General features: G+C 40.7%; 2 protein-coding genes across 2 annotated transcripts; both read right to left on the bottom strand.

Annotated features, from left to right (window-relative positions):
• Positions 1–42: 42 nt before the first annotated feature.
• On the bottom strand, positions 43–11,929 carry LOC115364111 (26S proteasome non-ATPase regulatory subunit 11A). Its single transcript, XM_030058539.1, has 13 exons — positions 11,779–11,929; positions 10,879–10,980; positions 9,309–9,505; positions 7,778–7,835; positions 7,198–7,392; positions 5,596–5,740; positions 5,076–5,136; positions 4,703–4,765; positions 3,650–3,775; positions 2,804–2,839; positions 2,633–2,684; positions 2,101–2,243; positions 43–1,368 (listed from the first exon to the last, which is right to left on the bottom strand). Exons 1-12 carry the CDS (start codon positions 11,867–11,869, stop codon positions 2,101–2,103), a joined length of 1,269 nt encoding a protein of 422 aa, XP_029914399.1. The 5' UTR covers positions 11,870–11,929; the 3' UTR covers positions 43–1,368.
• Positions 11,930–15,290: 3,361 nt separating this feature from the next.
• Positions 15,291–18,600, bottom strand: rpain (RPA interacting protein). Its single transcript, XM_030057053.1, is given in 8 exon segments — positions 15,291–15,412; positions 15,711–15,851; positions 16,114–16,158; positions 16,160–16,178; positions 16,999–17,116; positions 17,286–17,358; positions 18,117–18,308; positions 18,410–18,600. Coding segments are annotated over 8 exon segments (690 nt in total). The 5' UTR covers positions 18,482–18,600; the 3' UTR covers positions 15,291–15,382.
• Between the last annotated feature and the right edge of the window lie 3,877 nt (positions 18,601–22,477).

A 22,477-nucleotide genomic window follows, 5' to 3' on the forward strand; every position in this document is an offset into this window, starting at 1 on the left:
ACATATTTTCATGACCCTTAAAATCACACATCTTCAGGTTTCATTTTTTTTTTTTATTAGCATTTGTCTTTCTCTATGTCATATATGGTAAACCCTTGAGTCCTTGCAAAATTAAATCCCCAGAAACTTACAGCTTGATTTTTTTTTTCCAACCAGATCCTGCCCCTTTCTACACGACAAAGCATCTCATAATGCGAAGAGCTCTCTCCAGTCACGTCCCATACAAACAAGAGCATCAAAAGCACTTTGTGTGACTGACCAAGCTCTCTCTGTGGGGAGGTTTATTCTGTTCTTAAGCATTATAAAAAAAGGGGACAGTGTGAATACATCAGGCCTTGGATGATCAGAGGCGCTTGGCAATAATTATATACAAACAGGAAGTGTGAGTGCAGGGGGGAGGGGAGGGTGGGAGATGAAGAACCCAACATGGTGACGAATGTCCTCTTCTTGTGGCGTGGTCCCAGGGGGTGACAGTTGGGTGCTTCCAAGTCCGCTCCACAAATCCCAGAATGCCTTGTGAATGAGCGAGACTGCTGGGAGTGAAGGGCCTAGGAGGGGGGTGGGCAAAGTTTGCAATGAGGAAGTGGTGAGGAGGGGAGAGGGCAGGGCAGAGCTCATGTCCTGCATTTCTGAAAACAGTTGAAGGTGAGCTGGTTAACTGCAGGAGGGCGAGTCAGTTCTTCACAACCGCAGTGAAACAGAAAAATAAAAAAAAAACAACAACTCGTAAAAGGTTCGGAAGGTGGTTGGCAAATGGAGCAAACAGAGCCGAACGGACCCGGCAGTGAGTCCAGTGACAGAGACAGGCCAACCAACTCACTTTTAATCCCCCTTACACTCTGAACAGACCGAGCATGTTTTTTTTTTTTTTTTGTTTTGTTTTGATTTTTTTTGTCATACATGTATGTATAAGTACTGTATATGTATTCTTTATTGTTATTTTACACGATTCCCTGATGGCCAGCGCAGAGAGAAACACAGAAAAAAAGAGGGAAAAAGGAGGCTGCCCAGTTTTTACAAAGAAACCAGTGGTGGGAGAAGAGGAGCGCAGTGTCTGGATTTGTCCATAGGGAGGAGCACTTTGTGTCAGATCAAACCCAGTCAGATCTGAAGAAAGTAAGAATGAAAGGAGGCAGGGGGGAGCAGAGGGCTGGAGGAGGAAGAAGAGAGGGCAGCGTATTCCTGCCAGTTTGGTGCTCTGTTAGGTCGTTTTCAGTTGATCAGCTGGTTTATTTGCTTGCTGGGTTGTGAAGTGTCTGTAATCCCCTCATCCTCCTCCCCTCTTCCCTACTGGGTTGGAGTGAGTGATCAACAGAAGTCTGACTGGCCTGCGTCACTCCCGACAGGGGGGCTGATGCTCCACTCTCTCTGAGGGAGATGACAAAGACAGGTTGAGATTTTGATTCAGCTGGATTTTTGTATTTCCATACACTGCAAAATATCCAATAACTATTCACTGAATAAACAGTCATCACTGCAGACTGAGCATGCCTGTTATTTGCAAGGTATGGTGTACTTCGTAGTGGTGCACCCACACAGGGAGCGCCAAAAGCAGCAGCTGTCACTTTAGTCACTGGCATCGCGCTGCTTGCTCACCTCTTAGCCATCGTTGCCAAGGAGTCAAGCAGGTGGTAATAAATTCCATTTTGATAATCAAGCTACAAACATACTCTCATGTATTTAAAATAGTTGCAAGGCATAGTATGCACTAATTTGACTTTATAGCTTCTTTAAGCCCTTATCATGCTTTCCAGAGATCCCAACAATATATGACATTTTCTTCCAAGAATAGGATTTTAGGTTTATATTCAATAAATAAACAAACTGCTATGAAGCTCTGGAAAACCAGATGCTGCCACAATGAGTTTCTTCTCAGTTAGTTTTGAACTGCCATAGGAAAAAAGTAAACAGGAAGAAGCTCAATCCTAATATGCAATTGGCTGCTGCTTCAGGGGCACTGCCGGTCATTTGCATAAAGCTGAATTCAGCTCAACCTCATAGGGTTGCTCTAGTTGCTGGCATCACAGTGTTTGCTGGTGCTGCAGCGACAGCTCCCTGTGTGAGCGCACCGTTAAGACTGAATGCTATGTTAGGGCTGACCTATGTTAGCTTCTTTGCTTTGTTGTAGAGTGAGTCCACCACTTTGCTCATGTTCTGAATGGTCTCCAGGGCTGCCTCGTACGTCTTGTCCACAAGTGGTTCATCGAAGATGATCAGTACACCTTCACCTTGGTCCAAAATACCTGCGAGGAGGTGAGACAGAATGTGAAGCACTTGAGGAATTCAGTAATTGCAAAACCACACTCATCTAATGCATGTTTGAAGCAGTTTCATGAAATTCTGGGGTATTTACTCATTTAGTTTTGTTGTTTAAGCACATGAAAACAGTCTGAACTTGGGTGGCAGCAAATAACCACACCAATATGCCACAAAATGTAAGGCTGAGTCCTCTGGCAAGGTAAATTTGGTTTGGTTGATTAGATGTGAAAATGTCAAGATTAGTGTTCTACTTTTGTTGCTATATTCAGCTATTTCTTCAGCAGAGAAGGTTAACAACAATAAAGAGTATTCCATTGTGCTTAGCTAAAGTTACAAGGACCGGAAGTGTTTTGTCAGTGTTGTAAATACATACCGTGAAACTTTTTGTCCAGAATCATCTGTGATAGTTTCCTCTCCACGTCTCCCTGCAAGGCACATTCAGATCTTAGATCTTTCATTCTGAATACTTCTTCATCTGTGTCATGATTTATAGCATCTTTTGTGAAAACCAAAAAGAAAACACTGAATAGGTGCAGAATCTTACCTTAGAGAGTTTGATGAGGGTGGAAATGTGTGCTATCTGTGAGGAGAGAAAAAAGCATCATAATTGTGTCTAAAGGAGACACTTTAGACACAAAGAAAACATACTGATATCTTGTTGGTTTGCACTTGTGAGTGATCCTGTGCCCAAACACCCTGTTTCAAGAGGAAATACTAAATAAATAAATAAATGAATGAATAAAATTTCATGGGGTCTTTACATATTAAATTTGGCATTCAAGTCAATATTCCAGTATTGTGAGAACACCATAGCCATATACAATATATACAGGAACCCCAGAAAAATAACAGAAGCTACCACAGCTACAACAGTAATTTCACATAACTGTTGAGTGAATGGACCAACAGCCTACAAATGCCTGAGCATAACCTTACTCAGTTACAATGTGGATTTGACTGATGTCAGACAGCGCTCTTCAGCTTCATCATCATAATTATAATTACAAAGTCCAGGGTTCACGCCTGAACCCTGAACAGAGTTTCCCTGACCAGGCTGAGGTTCCACTCCAGCTATAAGCAGCAATAGACTGAGCTAGCTAAAAGGCCACTGTAAAATTTACAACATATCTGTCATACAAACATTGTTTCATTTATATTATGCCAAGCAATATGACTTGTTAACAGTATTCAAACAGAATGGCTGCTCATTTACATTCAAATGAACAGTTCTGTGGTCAATGTTTTGTGCTTGCCGAGCATTTTGTGACAGATCTGAATGTGACTCAGCTAATCAGAACTGAGGACGGCAACTGTCAGTTTTATAAACATGCCAGGACTGAAAATGATTTGTTGACAGATGCTGTGTGTGGTCAGATGCTGGCAGGATTACCTGGACCCTAGAGAAAGGCTCGATGACCCTGATGAGGTTCTGCTCCAGCAGGTTGTCATACAGCTTGGTCAGGTGGGTGCTGATGATGGGGTCGTCCCTCAGCTCTGCTTTGTACTCTGTTAGTGCCTTGGATAGCATGGGCAGAGGAACTTTTAATTAAAAATGCAGGCTGAATGAATTAATGGAAAAAGACAGTCTAAAACTGAAAACCCATCAATATAGGATTTTCTCAACAGACCTTTAATTTTAGGGAATGTTTTTTTTGTTTCTTCATTATGCAATCAAACAGAGTAAGTTTGCAACCAAATAACAGAACTGGGAGCAAAACTATCAACGCTTCAATCAAAAACTATTTTATTGGAAGTAAAATAAATTTGCAATTAAAATGCGAATTAAAAACTTCTGTTAGAAAATCCAAGTTTGGTTTGCAAATCAAAAAGTTGTGTTTGTTTGCTTTTGTTTGCAAACCCAAAGGTTCTCCTTGCTGTTGAGCTGAATGTTGTGGGCAGGCCACATCTCTGTTGGCCGATCTTGACTGCAGTGACAACATTCATAGTGAGTAACAGTAACAGTAAAAGTATTACTGACACCTTCTGGATAGGAGTGTGGATGAGAGCAGCTCCCATACTGCCATTATAACTGTGGACCAATCTGTCACTGTGATCGAGACTGGCCAATAGAGACACATCTTACATTTTTCACTGTAGGTTCCACCAGTGATTCAGTTCATCAGCAAAACTTTGGGATTTACAAACAAAACTTTTAGATTCACAAACAAAACTTTTGGATTCATTTACCCTGCTTTTTCATTTCAAAATGGCTGCTGTAAAACACAGCTATTGCATCTTGCTGCAACATTAACTCTAATGACACATCCCAATCCTAGCAATGAAAGCAATCAATAGTAGTTCCACAGACTTAATTTATGCTTTACTTCATTGAATATGAGTGGATACACAAAATCCCACAGTTGAAAAATATTGTTCAACCAAAAAAATTGTCCTTGGCCAAAACTAAGAAACAGGGTCAACATACAGCAACAGACACACACACCTTTTCAAAGTCTGCGAGCGATCTGTTCTTGCTGGCTTGTGCCACACATTTCAACGAGTCTGTCTGTGGAAAACAAGAGGAGTGATATTAATAGGCTGACATTTAGTAGATGAACAACTTTAACCAAAAAAGGAATTCAGGGGGAGTTTAATTTTGTGAAGTCTTGCTTACTGTTAATGATCAACAATCAAGTGCAGGTATTTTTTACTATATTAAAAAGGAAAAAAAAAACAACACAGGTAACTAAGACACAAACATTAAAGGTACATGCTCATTTTCCCTAGTAGCACTTGTGTTTGAGGAGTTCAGAGACCCTTGCAGCTGTAGGCAGTGTGGCTTTTTTTAAATTTTAGCAGGGAATGAAGACTGATACCTGTCGTCCAGCATACCGCAGTGCTAGTTTACCACTGATGAGAGCCTGGACGTCCTCTGGCCTGAAAAGAAAAAAGAAAACAAGAAACAAGCTACATCAGACCGAGCAGGAAAAAAAGCCCATGACCCATTTTAGGTGCTGACCCATCAGCCTGAACCAATTTTCTAAAGTTCTGAAAAGCGGACTTCTTGCAGATATTAAGTTTCTGAAGGACAACGTTGATCTGTATTATGAGTGCAAATAAAATTCAAACTCTTTTCCTATCAGAGAGCTCATGCAAATAAACATGATTTTGCATAGCAGCAGGCATTCGTAAAGCAGAGCTGCAGGATCATGTGTAAAATACTCTGATACATTATTAGAAACATTTTTCAGTCTTACCAATATTCTACAGCTAGTGACTGAAGGAACTAAAATTGTGATATTGGTATACAGGATTAACTGTGCAGCCATTTGTCAATCTGATATAGTGTTGGCAATTGCTTTTTATCCGGTTGTATTTGAATGGTAAACAACTTACGCGTTAAGCATGATTTTGCACAGCAGCATGTATTTGAGCGCTGTGATGGCTCTTGGGCTGTCGATAGAGTCGTAGCCCTCGAAGGCCTCATAGAAGTAGGAGTAGGCCGTCTTCCAGTCCTTCTCCTCTGCTGCGTGAATGATCCCTGAAAAACACCCACAAACACACAGCTTATTGCAACAGTGGAGAAAACCAGAACACAGCTTTCTTCACCTGTTGTGTTTCTGTCCACTTGGTTAACAAAAGTCTTTGTGTATTGAAAGAGAGCAGGACACTACAGATAAGTCTTACCTGTAGCATCCTGTTAACCTCTTGGGTTCTTAAAACTGCACCAGGCCTTTTTACATGTTGCCGGCGAGAGGTAACTTTGAGTTTTGAGGAGTTCAGTACCCAGAAGACCTACATTTCTTTTGCCTAGCACCTAGTGAGCATGGAAGGTGGTGAAGAGGTTCATACATCACTGGTGAATCCAGCTTTCTCTGGACATAGTACTCACTGCTGTTGTTTAGGAGTTTTTTTTTAATACTGCATACAGGAAATACAGGTATGCAGTATTAAAAATCAGAAGGAAATATATATATACACACACTACTCACAAAAAGTTAGGGATATTTGGCTTTTAGGTGAAATTTATGGAAAATGTAAAAAGTTACAGTGATATTATATCATGAAAGTAGGGCATTTAAGTAGAAGCATACACTGGTGATTTCCTCATCTCAAACAATTTCTTGAAACAAAAGCCAACAACAGTGGTGGATATACCACAACAAAAAATGTCAGTGTCAGTAACTTGTCATGTGCCCTTGAGCATCAATTACAGCTTGACAACGACGTCTCATGCTGTTCACAAGTCGACTTATTGTCTGCTGAGGCATGGCATCCCACTCTTCTTGAAGGGCGGCCCTCAGGTCATTGAGGTTCTGGGGAACAGAATTACGAGCCTCTACACGGCGACTCAGCTGATCCCATAGGTTTTCTATGGGATTCAGGTCCATTTAGTCAGACTGCCCAGAAATATGGAAACGATTTCAAGCATTTACAAGCATATTAACCAAAATTCAAGCATTTTTCAAACCTTGAAAACACAACATTAAAATCAAAGCATTTTCAAGGTTTTCAAGCACCCGTACGAACCCTGTTTATATTTTGCCTGTAAATTTTGATTTGTCACATCCTGTGCAGTTCCCCCACCAGTGAAAATACAAAACACAAAAATGGCAATACAGTTAATTTGGGCAAATGGGGCAAATCATTCGCATCTCTGTTAGCAGACATTGAATATCCGTCTCTGCCAGGTGCGACTTGGCAAGATTTTTATTGAGGGACATCAACTAAATACATTCAATGTCCCCAGGGTGAAATGAATTCAATCTCACAGGCCAGCAACAAAGTTTGAGCCCTGCTGCATGGTCTAATAAACACTATCCTTCTTGTCTCTATATCTAGCACTGTCTGTAGTTTAAACACATGGTAAATAATTGTAAACTGCAACAAAGTCCCACCAGTACCAGACCCATAAATGATTCTGGTTTCTGACCCAGAGTTAAACAAAAGCTCCTGTGCAGCAAACAGAAGTTTGGTCACGTGTGCCCTGCCTCCTACCTGACTGCATGTCTAGTGCTGCCTGTAGTTTGGGTGGGCAGTAGATGGCGTTGGCGGTGGTCCTGGCAGAGGTGAGGGCGGCGCGGGCCTTGGGCAGGTTACTGAGTGCGTGGTAAGTCTTACTCTCCAGGAGCTGGACCTCCACCAGCAGGGCCTTGTCGTCCATCTTCTTAAGCTCTTGCAGCAACTGGGAGCCTGAAGGAGAGCAGTGAAGTGAATTAACAGCATAATATTTACCCTGCGTATATTTCACTGCAGCAGCCTACAATGCTAGAAGAATGATCCAATTACTTAGTTTATTTTTAATCTATTTACCCATCAGGGAAAAAACAGTGTAAGGCTGATGCTCAACATCAGCTATCCACAGATTTTTTTTTTTTTTTTTTTTTTTTATTAAATGAAGTGGGATGGCATGTAGTTTTGGACTTTCCCTTTGGAAATAACAAGGAAAAAGGAAATAACAAAAGCTGCTTTATAGTTTACTATTTATATTTATACATAAGGTTCCTTCTTTCAACTAGGTGTAACTGTAAACCTGACCATAAAAATCAACAACTCCATACGTATGATGGTCTCTCACCAAGTTGTAGTGCCTCCTGGTAGCGCTTTGTGTCGAAATACAATGAGATGAGACGAGCCTGGAGAGACAAGAGATTAATAGTCAGTACAGGGCCAAAACAAGCCGACAGTTTGTTCTACAAACCGGGCTACAAGTTGACTGAGAATAAACCCTTTTTCCCCACTAATACACTGCTTCACATTAACACAGTTACACACATTCAGATCTGGGAGCTGCATGATACCACCAATCTTCTACAATTAGCTAATAAGGAGCTCCGCTGGAGCAGCCGGAGGTTAGATGCCCTTTGTTGTGCACTGGTCGGACTACATACAGAATGAATGGAAGAGTAAGCCTGCTGCAGAACATTTGTTATTTCTTTCCTTCACCTTGTCTTCATGTGGGTGGCCATCTTATAACAAGAGACACAGAGCTGATTCAAACTGAAAGGAAGCCACATATTAAGCAGCCAGCAATGCTGAAGCATGCAAACAGAGGCTCCTCTTCCTCATCTGATGAAGCCCTGCCTAAGCTCACTCTCTGGACTTGAGGTAAGGCTCCACATCCCAGTGCCATTACTCATTTGTAACAAACTGGTCACTTGCTTGCTCCTTTACCAATGAACCATATTTACCTATAAACAAACCTGCCTTAGGCTTGTACTAGTCTGAAGAGGTTCCTCTACTTGATTTTGGCACAGTGTAAGCAAAGATATCGGCCTAACCTTTTATTTATCCATGTAAGACTGACTGGGCATACTCACTCTTATTTCATCAGTGCCCAAATTTGTTGGTTACACACTGAGAAGTGGAAGCTACCAGTGGGTTGGCCTTGGCTCACTCCACACACTCCAAAAGAGCTTCTGATCCTCCTCTTCATCACTATGGTTCATTTGCACTGCCTGTCTGTGAAACTTCTTCTTCTCACCTTAGGGTGTCATCATACCTGCAGGTTTTATTTTCTTTAGCCCAAACCAGAGCAGAAGTGGTTTGCTGAGACTCCTGATGCCTAATTACCATGTGAAAAATTAGTTCATACTGTCAAGAAATAGCTAAATATGAACATCAATCCCTTGCTTTATTTATTTTGTTACACTAGACTCTGCAAACTTGAGTACCTTTTGCAATCACACATCAACATCTGCCTCCTTATACCCATAAAACCTTGCAGTTTGGGGTTGTTTCCTTTAGTTGGTTCAGATTATGTTCTCAATCCTAACAAACTGCATCACAGGTTGCTTGAAACAGGACTCACATTTTCTGGTGTGTTGGTTATTTGTTTAAGTTCAGGTTCATATTTATTGTCATTCAACAATGCTTGAGTACACACAACACACACATGACACACTTGGAGTCACACTGTTGTGACAGAATCTGAATGGCTTTGCCCCTGCATGCCCAAACCAACTGAACAAATAAGTAAACGCTCCAGAGGTCAAGTAAGTCCAAACATGATTGATGTGAACGAGCCCTGAGAAGCCCGTATACACAGGCCTTCCTTCTACTGAAAAAAAGAGCTCCTCATCATCAGACTACTCCTCGCTGAATCTCACCTCTAGCGCCTGTCTAAGGAAGGTCCTCTTCTCAGCCTTGGCCCACTCTATACACTCAAGACAGAGCTCCACCTCTTGACCCGTGGCAGCCTCCATGTCCAGGAAGAGGTCAAGCAGGGAGCGGACCAGCCGGGCCGCCTTGGCCTTGGAGATGGAGTTGAGGAACGGGCGCACATACTTCAGCAGACCCCCAAGCTCTGACAGAAGGGTAGAGGGTAGGGCACAGCATGGAGGGAAAAGGGTTGAATATTTGCTGTAGGTTAGGAAATTACAGTTGCTAGGTGCTCTTCAGGCAATTTTTTTAAAAAGCCTTTTTTCATGGTTAGTTCAAAACTTCAATGCATTTCCTACCATTGTTGATTAAAAAAAAATCTCCAAGTAAATATGTCACTTGGATATGTTTTGCAAATGGAACAGTGTGGACAGCTGTCTCTAGCTATGAGCATCTGTCAATTTTAGTTTCTGTGCTGTGATGTGACACAAAGCACATACCCACATAGTGCGACTTGTACAAAATCAAATTTTGCCACCATCTTGGAGTGCATGCCTTGTTGTCAATATTGTGACGATATTATATGGATGACAATAGACCTTTTTCACCGAAGCAATTTTGACCTGAAATAGCAGGGTAAACACTGGAGTTACTAAAGACATTAATTAAATTTTTTGTTCATTATTAACCTGTGCTGACACTGCTATTTCCATATCAAACTGAGTTCTATGTGTGAAAAAGATCTTTTGGTGTTTTCAGATATTTACACAGAAGATTTTTTGATAAACAGTCATTAGTAATGTGGATATGATGACAAAGCAGGTAGAAGCACATAAGCGAGCAGCTACAACAGTATGATCACATCCCATTACTGTAATGCAGCCTTTAAGACCAGAAGACAATACTTATTACATATAAACATTTTAGAATGACTTTTCAGTGAGAGGTTACAACCAGCTCGGACAAAGTTGAGTCAACTTTGCAACATGACTCAGAGGCACATTTCACAGGACCAACACTCTTAAAGTGCCGGTCTCTTTCACATGTCATGTTTTTTTTTTTTTTTTCTGATCTACTGAACACACTGAGTATGTTTTTAAAATAGAAGAGGTCTTCAAAGGTGGTTGGTGACATTCCATAATTGTAAGCATGATAGTCAAACATACCAGCCACAGCAGAAATTTATGTTGATGGTTGCTATCCTGCCCAGTGGCTGAAGAACCTACTGTATGTACTTTGGCAAGGACATCTCGTTTTTCTGTCATTGTCATCTTGCAGCCAAATAAGTTAAAAGTAGCTTACAAAGAGGCTTAGCATGGAAGGATGTGATTATTATGTCCAACTGTATTTCATTCAGTAAGTGGCATAAACAATGTCATTATCAGAGCTGAACAGCATCAGCATAAGTCACAATAACTTGGGATGGGGAGTCAAGTTAGGGCCTGATACAGCTTATATCTAAAACAGCAGCTTTCACATTTGAAACTGGAGTGACCCCATAAAACTGTTGAATAGTTAGAGGCACCTACTCATGTCAGCCCAGATCCAATTGAAATTTGAGATATTACATGATGTTACCTGCTGCCTGTCCTGTTTTGGCAAGCAGGCCGCCCAGCTCCAGGATGCTCTGCTCTTTGACACGCACCGCCTCCTCATCACTCTCCTGAATGTCCCGCTTCACTAAAACACGCACACACCGAGACATTAGCTGGTCATTAGATCCTTATAGACAGGAATCACAACGACATACAAAACACTGACAAATGCTGATGCTTTACTCTCTCTCTCTCTCTCTCTCTCTCTCTCTCTCTCTCACACACACACACACACACACACACACACACACACACACAGTCACACACACACAGTCACACTTTCTCTAGTAGAAAACAAGAGTAAAAATCAAGTTATCTCAAGGCTAGGCTGGGGAGGATGGCAAGCCGCCAAGTGGCTGGCGAAAGAGATGAATTAGTGGACTTGTCAAATAAAACAATATGCGCTGAAGACAACTAGCTAGCTGATCATTAACAAGAGTGAAGAGTCCTATCATGTGGTGCATTAGCTTGAATTACTGCCACAGGAGTTAATGGTTGATAGCGACCTAATATTAACATTCATTTCCTTGTCACTCGGCCTGACAAGACGAGGAGAAGCCGCTAACGACACTTCCTGCATGCTAACGTGTGCTAGCCAACTGTCACCCAATATCCTGAAAATGAATGAGCCAGGCTAGGTAACGTTAGCTTGGCTGGCTAGCCGGTGCGCTGCTAGCAGGCTAGCCCACTGCTGCTGACTCACTGTGCAAGCAAGGCGAAAGAGACGGGCCAGCGCCGGGCTAGCTAGCTAGCTTAGCTGCTAACTGGCTAATAGCAACACTGGCTAGCTACCTCAACCGCTCAATTTCAGAGGGAGAAGTTTGAGACAGTCTGCGCGGCAAAACTCGTTTCTCTGCCACGACTCGCTGCGGAGTGTATTTACCTATTGAATGTAGGATATCAATAGAGGCATTCCGGTCTGTTCCGAGAAGAGACTGTGCTCTCTGAAATTCAGCCACTGCCGCGGCTGCCATCTTTCCTCTGCCTGGCTCCTCTTCTTTCTTTTTCTTCTTCTTTAGTGTTTATTGGCGGTGGGCAAAGTAGTTGAGACGTACATTACCGCCGCTAACTGGACTGGAATGGGAACAAGCGATTAGGTGGGAAACGACAGACACAAGGAAGGGAGGAAAGAAACAAACAAACAAATAAACAAACAAACAAAGAAAAATAAACTAGATTCTATTAACGACGGCTAATAATGGCACCGTATGTCTTGCCTGCTGTTTTCTCCAAGAGACCTGACAATGAAAAGTCATGGTGTTTAGCCTTCCTTAGTGACCGAAGAAGGTGATTTCTCTTGATATTGTATTCTCTATAGCGAATCTTATTTTTGTGCATCTTGTGTGCAGTGTATGCATTTTCTGGTTGGGTGCTTGCCTATTTTATATTATAGTTGAGACCTGTATCACAGGTCAATTTTCCCTTCGTTTCCAGCCCACCACCTTCCCAGCACTAACATGTCTTTATATATTCTAGCGTCTTCCAGTTTCCCTATCTTCCCAATACTCCTGTCATACTGATTGTGCATGTGTTCTGCTGAGCGTTTTAGCTTCAGCTCTGCTTAATGGATCCTGTAGGTCTACATGCTGAATTCTGAGTATTTGTTTTGCCAGAGTAGCCTATGCCCCTGCTCATTTCCCCTTCACACCAAAATAAGTAAGGACATATGCCCTTAATTTCCATCCGGGATATGTCATGGTCAATATCTGTTTTACTTGATGATCTGCTAGATCAAATGGTTGTTAATGCTAAAAAGTTGACAGATGCAATAATGGTGTTGTTTATTGTTTCTATCCACCGCAGAGCCAATATTATTACTAAAAACTCTGTGGTGTATACAGACAGTGTTGCATTAACCCCCCCCCCCACCCCCCCCCCCCCCCCCCCCACCCCAGTGTTAATGCAACACTACTACTGCTAATCATAATAATAATAATTGGACTAAAAATAAAAAGACTAATCATAGTAATACGAATCATGGGAAGTCTAGACTGAAATATATTTTTGTCTGAATGGATCCATTCATATTTCCCACATAAGTGCACATACAGTACTCTGTGATCTGCTCTCAGGAAGGCCTAACTCTCTGAGGGATGATGCAGTGACCAGAGAAATTCATGGTACCTGGGTCTTTGTTTGGAGGCAGCCTGAATGTCCTCCCTGACTGGCGCAAGCTTCACCTGTATGATGGCTGGCCGTTGTGTCGGTGAAGCTGCCCTTGGGCTTCTGAATGAAAACACACACAGTTAACACACACTGATCCCTCTAATTTGTCTTTCAGGTACATTCATCAACTTCCTCAGAGTCACAGGGGTGTTTACCTGCTCCTGCTTTCAATGTCCAAGTTCTTAAGTGGCTGAGGCCTGGTCTGGTGGCAGGGGTGGTCAAAGATGCGCCTCAAAATAAAGGGGTGCCCGAGGACTTCGCCAGGGATAATCCTCCGTGCAGGATTTATCTCTAGCATTGCCTTTATTAGGTCAACACAGTCCCTCACGTCATCTGCCTCAGCCCTGTTCTGGTCAGCCAGAACCCACATTAAAAAAAAAAAAAAAAAAAAAAAACATACAGAGTCAAACAGAAAATCAGTCAAATTCTCCTTGGTGTTCAATGAAAGGCTGAAATGACTTGGCCCAGTTGTGTGTGCTCACTTTCCTGGATCAGCAGCTGCTTGAGCACCTACCTCCTTGAGCTGAACCAGAGACCTGAAGCTGTACCTCCTGGGGCCTCTGCTGTACTTCGCTGACTCCTAAAAGAAAGTCAAGTCTGTTTGAGCAAACTTTTAATCGCTTGATTCATAGTTTCTTCCTCACAAGGGCCGTTCACTATCTTACATCACTGCTGAGATGACTGACCTTCACCTTAATGGTCACTTTCTTTACCGTTAAAAAGAAACAGCCTATTCTGTTGCAGCAAACTCATTACCTGTGTGTTACACTAAATCCACTCCATTACCTTGAGTTTCCAGCATCGCTGCCAGCGGTACAATGGAGTTAGTTTGAAGAACAACTCTGTTCTTTGTCCAGCCGTCAGAAGATAGTCCTCTGGTGGACCCAGCAGCTCCACGATGCATCACATGATTCTGTTCTGGGCTATTTGAAATACTATGGACAGAAAAATCAGGCAGTCCAGATAGCAAAGTACTCACCACAAGATATTCACAGTCTCCAGGGAACAGTGAATAACCCTGCAACATGAGACAGACACACACTCTACTTATTTCCAGTAGCACTGAGGAAGTGGATATAAGGGACACTTCCCAATGTATAATGCTAGTGTCCTTCACACCTTACATGGCTCCACAGAGTTTTAATATTGTTCTCATGTAAATGAATATTGTTGTGACCATACAGTACATGTAACCTAAAATTAAAATGAGCATCACAGCTGTAACTGCAATGTTCATTCAACTGCAGTTGCCATGGTAACACATGAGCTCTCTGATTCTCAGGCAATCAATTGATTTCATGCCAGCTACTATGTACCCGCTAAATAACCTTTCAAGAATGCTGTTTTTAATGGGAATGGTTAATAAACACAGCTCTGGGTATTTAAGACCTGGGTCAACACAGTACATCCAGCTATGTCCTTGACAGGGATGAACAATTAAGGCAACACAGTATTGTACTGGACAGTTATCTGATAATTCTGATAATCTGATAATAATTTTTAGAGCCATATTATCACAAAGACCTTTCTAAGGTTGTTCATCTTGATGCCCTGCACTTAATTGTAATTGCTTTATCCTGCTGCAAATTAATTGTCACTTGGGAACAATTTTTATAAGCCTACAATTCTCAGTACATAAACAGCAAAGCCACATCTCCGCCTAAAGAGCAGTTTCAGTTAAAGAGATTTCAATAAGCAAAGGATTCAACTCAACGCTACATTTTGCACTTACAGTACTTGACTTTATTCAGTTTGAATGGCAATAATCTTGTCTCTCAATTCCTAACCAGCCATTCATGATTGCTTTGTAAAACAGCACTAAAAACGGGGATAAACACTTCCATTTGCCTAAGGCCATTCATTTCTGCACTGTATTTTATGTTGAATCTTATTCTGTACATTGTTTTATACCCATTCTACATCAATTTTATATTTGTAATTTATTATTTCAATCTTTCATTTGCTGTGAACCATTCTTGTTTCTTTTCAATATGCTTGTAAGGCACATTCTGCTATATAAATACACTTAAATACACTTGCTTTTATATGTAAAAACCGATTCAGAATTCATGCTGTATAGAGAAACTGTCATTAACTGCTGTTGTCCAACAGGAAGTCAGTGTAATCTGTCAACAAAACGTTAAAACAGTCAGTGATATATCAAGATACAATCTTGCCCTTCATTTTTCTTCATGTCTAATCTCTGTTGAAGTGACAAAAGACAATATCTACACATCAAATATAAAAAATAGCCTTTATTTGACAAAACACAGAAACACCTGAAAACAAGACAAACCACCCACAACAGCAGCACCTGTTTTTCAAAGAACGATGGACAGGTAGTCACACACCTGAAACAAAAACGCAAAACAGCTTCATCACACAATGCACATGTTAAAAACAATAAGCATTTGTACTAACAAGGAATACAATGATCATGATCAGATCATATTTATTATTACCTATTATATCAAGACTGAGAATTCAGAAATGGGATGCTGTTCTTTCATGGCTGCAATGTTGTTATATTATAATACAAATTACTGCACCAAAGATGTTACCACAAACAAAACAACTTTGCAGATTACCACTTTAATGCTACAGTTCTGGGCCACTGTAGCGAGTGACTTTACAGTGTTTGAGTCGCACCTTGCAGCTTATCATAAGGCTGGGAGAGCCGTCGGTGCTGGCAGCTGCACAGAAGACGGGGTTGTGCAGACATTCCTCCATGTGCTCCGAGACTCTGGACTCCAGAAGACAACGCAGCACCTCGGGAGTGATATTCCGTTGCTGAAAAAAATAAGGCATAACACACACACACACACACACGCACGCACACACACACTATCATCAGTCTTTGAATTACAATTTTGGCCTTAAAATGGGCTGCAGGTATGGCATACAATTACATATGTTTTAATGACTTCACCTTCACTGGTTGAGCTAATTTGATAACACTAAAATTACTTCTAGATCTTTTTAATACACAACACAGAAACAATTAATCCCTCATTTATCTGCCATTTTAGAGACAAAGAAGTTTCCAACAAACCCTTGTGTTGATGTAGAGTCCGCAGGGGCAGGAGGTGAAATGGGCTGTTGATGTTCAAGTTGTTCCTGCAGGTAATGAGCAGGTAAGTGGAAAGTAAAGCTGAGCAATGAACACGTTTGCTATCAAATTCCCTGAATAAGCAATGTCTAACAACCACAGAACTTACAGTGTAGCTCATGTCAATAACATTTTCAGCTGCGTTCGCTGGTTTTGAATATCTTTATAGGTTAGCCTTAGACTGCAGTAAAAGTCATGCATCATGTAGATCAGGGGTGTCAGACTTCAGGGGCCGCTACCATCAGGTAGCGGCCCACATTTGCTCAAATGAGACCTTCACAGGAGTCGAATTATTTTTTGTTAATGTCAATATGACCTGAGTCGACACATGGATATTGTCAGCTACTGTCTGATTTATTATTTTAAATCAATCAGTTTCTAGCCTCCCACTTCCAACCAATGAGAAATTGCATGTTGGCTCATGAAAGTAACAGATAATGTAGAATTACATAAAGCAGAAGAGAGAAATGCAACAAATTTAAAACATCCAGGTTTGCTATTTATCTCCTAGAATAAAATAACCGTGCTTTCCATCTTTCTTGAAGAATTCTGCATTCCATGTCAACCATCAGTGTTTTTGACAGCATGTTTGCTAAACATAACACAGCTACAGTGCAAATCTGGTAGTTTTTCCTAGACTTCTAGCCAATGGATAATTGGTTTTGCTAGGTCTGATTAATTTATCATAATCTCTCGTTAATTTGTCATTTTGTTATAGAAACCTCTTATTTTCTCCTAATTACACATAGTTGAAAATAATTCGACACATACATCAGTCATGGTTAATGCCTTATGCTGTGGCAGCCAGGTCTTTAGATCCAGACTCACATGTGACATATGGGGCAAATAATTTGCATCTCCTGCTCTTCCATCCCTTCAACAACAGATGATATGTACTGCTCCTCAAACTGCTGATTCCTCTCATACTCTGCAATAATGGACAGCTCTACAGCAAGAAGAAAGTATGTGCATTAGGAAACAATTCACACATCCCAAACATCTTCATTTCCAATACTAATATCTCTAATGGTATAACTGCCATATTGATCTCCTCTAACAAGGAGGCTGGCCGGGGAAACTGTCTGGTTTTAGAAAATGATGCAGAAATGTGTTACCTTGAGCCATGAGCTCCTGCTGGATTTCCTCCAGCACTGCCAGCTCATCATACTCCCTCATGACACTGAACATCTGTAAAGACAATGAGGATGCAATCTGATTTGTTTAGATACTGTTGCCTTTGACAACTTACTGAAAAACATTAGTTAAAAAAGTGACAGTTTCTGGTGGATAGCCTTAGTACTGGGATTTTCTGGTGCCAAGGTGTATGTTCTGTTTCTGTTCTGAACTGAACACAAATCTACAAAATAAAGCTCATGTAAGAGAAAGTCTTTGAGAGCAGAAGCAAGAGAAGAAGAGAGAGAAAATCTTAAGTGAAAGTTATTAATTACATTTACTCATGTGGCTGTATTTTAATGGGTTTTTTCTTAACTTATACTTTTGTGAGTATTTTTAAAGTTGGTACTTTTTGTTTAACTTTAGTAAAAATTTTCTTGGGTTTTGTGCTTCACTACCACATTTTAAAATCATATCCATTTCAGGGAACGAATGATAATGACAGACTGTGGAACCTTTCACAATAAAAGCCCAGTCACTAAAGACGGGAAGAGGAATCTGCTTCTTCTTCATTGGTGCACTTTTTGTCATTCCCAAACTTCACTTCAATTAAGCCTCGGCAATTCTGCACAACTCAGTTTTAAAGTAACTAATCTGAACCTTGTACTCTCAACCGGAAAAGATCACACCTCACGGTTACGGTTTTGAAACAGTCACTCTTTTTACTTCTACTTCAGGACATTTTTACAGCACTAGTACTTCTACTTCAGTAACCCTCTTCCCCCCGCTGAAGCCAGTGAGAAACAGCAGTCTGTGCTGAGTGAGACACCGACCTCTGCCATGGCCTCCGGCCGCCACAGGGAGGGCAGGCCGCGGTCCTCGGACTGTAGGGCGCTCCACTCCTCCTCCATCACCTCCTGCACGATGATGGAGGCCGTGGAGCCGCACCGCTGATGGCTCTCGCCCATCTGACGATATTTCTCCAGCAAACGCGACCGGCTGTTTTTGAGCCTGTCGACGCAGCGCTGTAAACAAACAAAACAATATTTAGTGTTTGTAGCTCCTCACAACATGAACATGACATGCTAACTAGCTAACTGGCTAACTTTATATCAACTCTTCTCACTTTGCGGTAGGCTTCCTTCCACGGCGGGGTCGTCCCCTTGTAAAGAGAGCGGTGTCTGTGCAAAGCGTCCATTGTAAAGTGCTGCTGCCAAATATATACACACAAAATCCTTTTTAGACAAGCTCAGCTACGCTTGGAGGAGTTGACTGCAAAAAGAAAACATCTCAGCTGTTTTAACCCGGCTAACCGGAAGTTGGTGCGCATTACCTCCGATTGCATGATGGGTTATGTAGTTTATGGCTCCCGAGTGGGAGCCCTAGGATTTCCTTGAGCTTTGACAGACAGACAAACAAACAAACAAACAAACAAACAATAAATAAACTACAAGAAACCAACATTCTCAACGAAATCCCTTATTTGGTTTATTAAAATTAATATTCAATTTAGTAACAACAAAAAACAATAAAAATACATTTTATTTATAGAGCACATTTCATATGTGTATATATATATATATATATATATAGCACATTTCATATGTGTATATATATATATATATATATATATATATATATATATATATATATATATAGCACATTTCATATGTGTATATATATATATATATATATATGTGTGTGTATATACATATATACATATACATATATATATACATATATATACACACACACACACACACACACACACATATATATATATATATATATATATATATATATGTATGTATATACACACACATATATACAGTACAGGCCAAAAGTTTGGACACACCTTCTCATTCAATGCGTTTTCTTTATTTTCATGACTATTTACATTGTAGATTCTCACTGAAGGCATCAAAACTATGAATGAACACATGTGGAGTTATGTACTTAACAAAAAAAGGTGAAATAACTGAAAACATGTTTTATATTCTAGTTTCTTCAAAATAGCCACCCTTGCTCTGATTACTGCTTTGCACACTCTTGGCATTCTCTCGATGAGCTTCAAGAGGTAGTCACCTGAAATGGTTTTCACTTCACAGGTGTGCCTTATCAAGGTTAATTAGTGGAATTTCTTGCTTTATCAATGGGGTTGGGACCATCAGTTGTGTTGTGCAGAAGTCAGGTTACTACACAGCCGACAGCCCTATTGGACAACTGTTAAAATTCATATCATGGCAAGAACCAATCAGCTAACTAAAGAAAAATGAGTGGCCATCATTACTTTAAGAAATGAAGGTCAGTCAGTCCGGAAAATTGCAAAAGCTTTAAATGTGTCCCCAAGTGGAGTCGCAAAAACCATCAAGCGCTACAAGGAAACTGGCACACATGAGGACCGACCCAGGAAAGGAAGACCAAGAGTCACCTCTGCTTCTGAGGACAAGTTCATCCAAGTCACCAGCCTCAGAAATCGCAAGTTAACAGCAGCTCAGATCAGAGACCAGATAAATGCCACACAGAGTTCTAGCAGCAGACCCATCTCTAGAACAACTGTTAAGAGGAGACTGCGCCAATCAGGCCTTCATGGTCAAATAGCTGCTAGGAAACCACTGCTAAGGAGAGGCAACAAGCAGAAGAGATTTGTTTGGGCCAAGAAACACAAGGAATGGACATTAGACCAGTGGAAATCTGTGCTTTGGTCTGATGAGTCCAAATTTGAGATCTTTGGTTCCAACCACCGTGTCTTTGTGAGACCCAGAAAAGGTGAACGAATGTATTCCACATGCCTGGTTCCCACTGTGAAGCATGGAGGAGGAGGTGTGATGGTGTGGGGGTGTTTTGCTGGTGACACTGTTGGGGATTTATTCAAAATTGAAGGCACACTGAACCAGCATGGCTACCAAAGCATCCTGCAGCGACATGCCATCCCATCCGGTTTGCGTTTAGCTGGACGATCATTTATTTTTCAACAGGACAATGACCCCAAACACACCTCCAGGCTGTGTAAGGGCTATTTGACCAAGAAGGAGAGTGATGGAGTGCTGCGGCAGATGACCTGGCCTCCACAGTCACCGGATCTGAACCCAATCGAGATGATTTGGGGTGAGCTGGACCGCAGAGTGAAGGCAAAGGGGCCAACAAGTGCTAAACACCTCTGGGAACTCCTTCAAGACTGTTGGAAAACCATTTCAGGTGACTACCTCTTGAAGCTCATCGAGAGAATGCCAAGAGTGTGCAAAGCAGTAATCAGAGCAAAGGGTGGCTATTTTGAAGAAACTAGAATATAAAACATGTTTTCAGTTATTTCACCTTTTTTTGTTAAGTACATAACTCCACATGTGTTCATTCATAGTTTTGATGCCTTCAGTGAGAATCTACAATGTAAATAGTCATGAAAATAAAGAAAACGCATTGAATGAGAAGGTGTGTCCAAACTTTTGGCCTGTACTGTATATATATATATATATATATATACACACACACACACTCACACACACAACTTTATATACAACTTTGAGTACTTTACAATAAAATGAAGTAAAAAAAAAAAAAGATACAAAAAAGCCACACAAATTGAAACAAATTCAAATAGAGAAGACAGTAGCATTGCCACTAAAATAAATAAATGATCAAATATGCAAGAGATAGTAAAAAAGAGAAAGAAAGAAAGAAAGAAAGAAAGAAAGAAAGAAAGAAAAGTAAAAGTAAAAAATAAACAATTAAATAAATGAGCAGTAGAATTTACCATTTAATCAGGACATTTTTCAGTTTAGCAAAACCCTTACATACTCTATGAGATAACCTTACCCACTTCACTAATCACCTTAACCGTAGGCGGGGGGTTACATATCAAACTTTTTCAAGATCAATAAAATACAAAACACAAAATTACATAAAAGTGTATAAAAAAACTGTAGCTTTTTCATGAAAACCTTGTTTTTTTTTTTTTTGCATCACTCAGAAAGAAACCTGATAAGGAATTTTAAGGATCCTTCAAGAACCTCACAAGGAATGGGGCTCCTGGAGGAGCCATGTGGTATTTCGCTACCAGCACCTACAGTCAGTAGTACTTAATGACTTAACTGGCGTGGAGAAAGTCTGAATAATGGTGTCAGCGCTGTGTTATAGTCCAGCCTCAGAGCTGTGAGCCAAAACCTTTGGCTCAAATAACTGTCCAACTGACAGAGCACTGAGTATTTTAAAGGAAAGTGGGTCAGTGGATTTATAAATGTTTATGTATAGTTTTAGAATAGTTCACAGAAATATTAAGTAAAAGTGATTGGGTTGCATTTTACAAAAGATAGGATTGTAAGATGTGATTGTGTCTATGAAGTTGTAAAAGGCTGAGAGTACAAACTTCATATTTTACTGAAAAAAATAACTGGAAACATAAAGGTATATTACTCTTCTCTGCTGACTGACCATACACTGTGAAAGGCTCCACATTTGGACAGTTTACAGCAGGCCAGTGCTTATAGAGTCAACTAAACCTGTACTCTGTAATGGACATAATTGAAAATGTAGCCATGTGTATAAGTCAAAACATACTGAAGTATAAATAAGATGAACAATTAAAAATAATCTGCTTTTGGCCTACTACACAAGAAAGTATTGTAATCTTTCATTAGAAACTCATCCGATAATTTTCATTCCGTGATGTTCTGTAGCTTTTAATTGCAGGAGTAGCACTTTGGTGGCAGTTGTGTCTCGTGCGTGTGACAGTGTGTATCTGTCTTTCTGATGCCCAATAAATCAAATAGTCCTTTGAGGACCAATAAAGTTATATTGTAATGTAACTGTAATTAGTTGATCACACCCTCATCAATAACTGACAGAGGTAACCCCCCCCCCAGCCTGGATCACTAGTCTGCAAGAGGGCCAAAGGACTGAGGCTCTCAGTTCAGTCAAGCAGCAGCTCATTGTACAAATTATTCTTCCCCTCTCGCTGAATAGTAATTTCAAGCTTAGACTTCACTTTGATGGAGATTTTGTGAATCATTTTGTACAGAACATGGTACTCTATCCGCTGAGCAGAGCTAACCCAGTCGTGGTGTCACTGTTTAAATAAATTGGACTAGACCAGCATTTACATGACGGGCTTTACTACAGTTTGCAAATAGAGCATTTGGCAACAGACTGAACAGGCAGACATTTGATCCTATTGGGCAAGGATTCATACTCTTAGTAA

The sequence above is a fragment of the Myripristis murdjan genome, chromosome 8, assembly GCF_902150065.1.
Source record: "Myripristis murdjan chromosome 8, fMyrMur1.1, whole genome shotgun sequence".
NCBI classification, from domain to species: domain Eukaryota; kingdom Metazoa; phylum Chordata; class Actinopteri; order Holocentriformes; family Holocentridae; genus Myripristis; species Myripristis murdjan.

What these genes read in the sequence shown, in the direction of transcription:
- LOC115364111 (XM_030058539.1), bottom strand. Translation starts at nt 11,869, where the DNA reads ATGGCAGCCGCGGCAGTGGCTGAATTTCAGAGAGCACAGTCTCTTCTC. An exon ending in TCCTTAGACAGGCGCTAGAG is followed by an intron (nt 7,836 to 9,308) that starts GTGAGATTCAGC and finishes TTGTCTCTCCAG; the next exon opens with GCTCGTCTCATCTCATTGTA. An exon ending in TGCGGTATGCTGGACGACAG is followed by an intron (nt 4,766 to 5,075) that starts GTATCAGTCTTC and finishes TGTTTTCCACAG; the next exon opens with ACAGACTCGTTGAAATGTGT.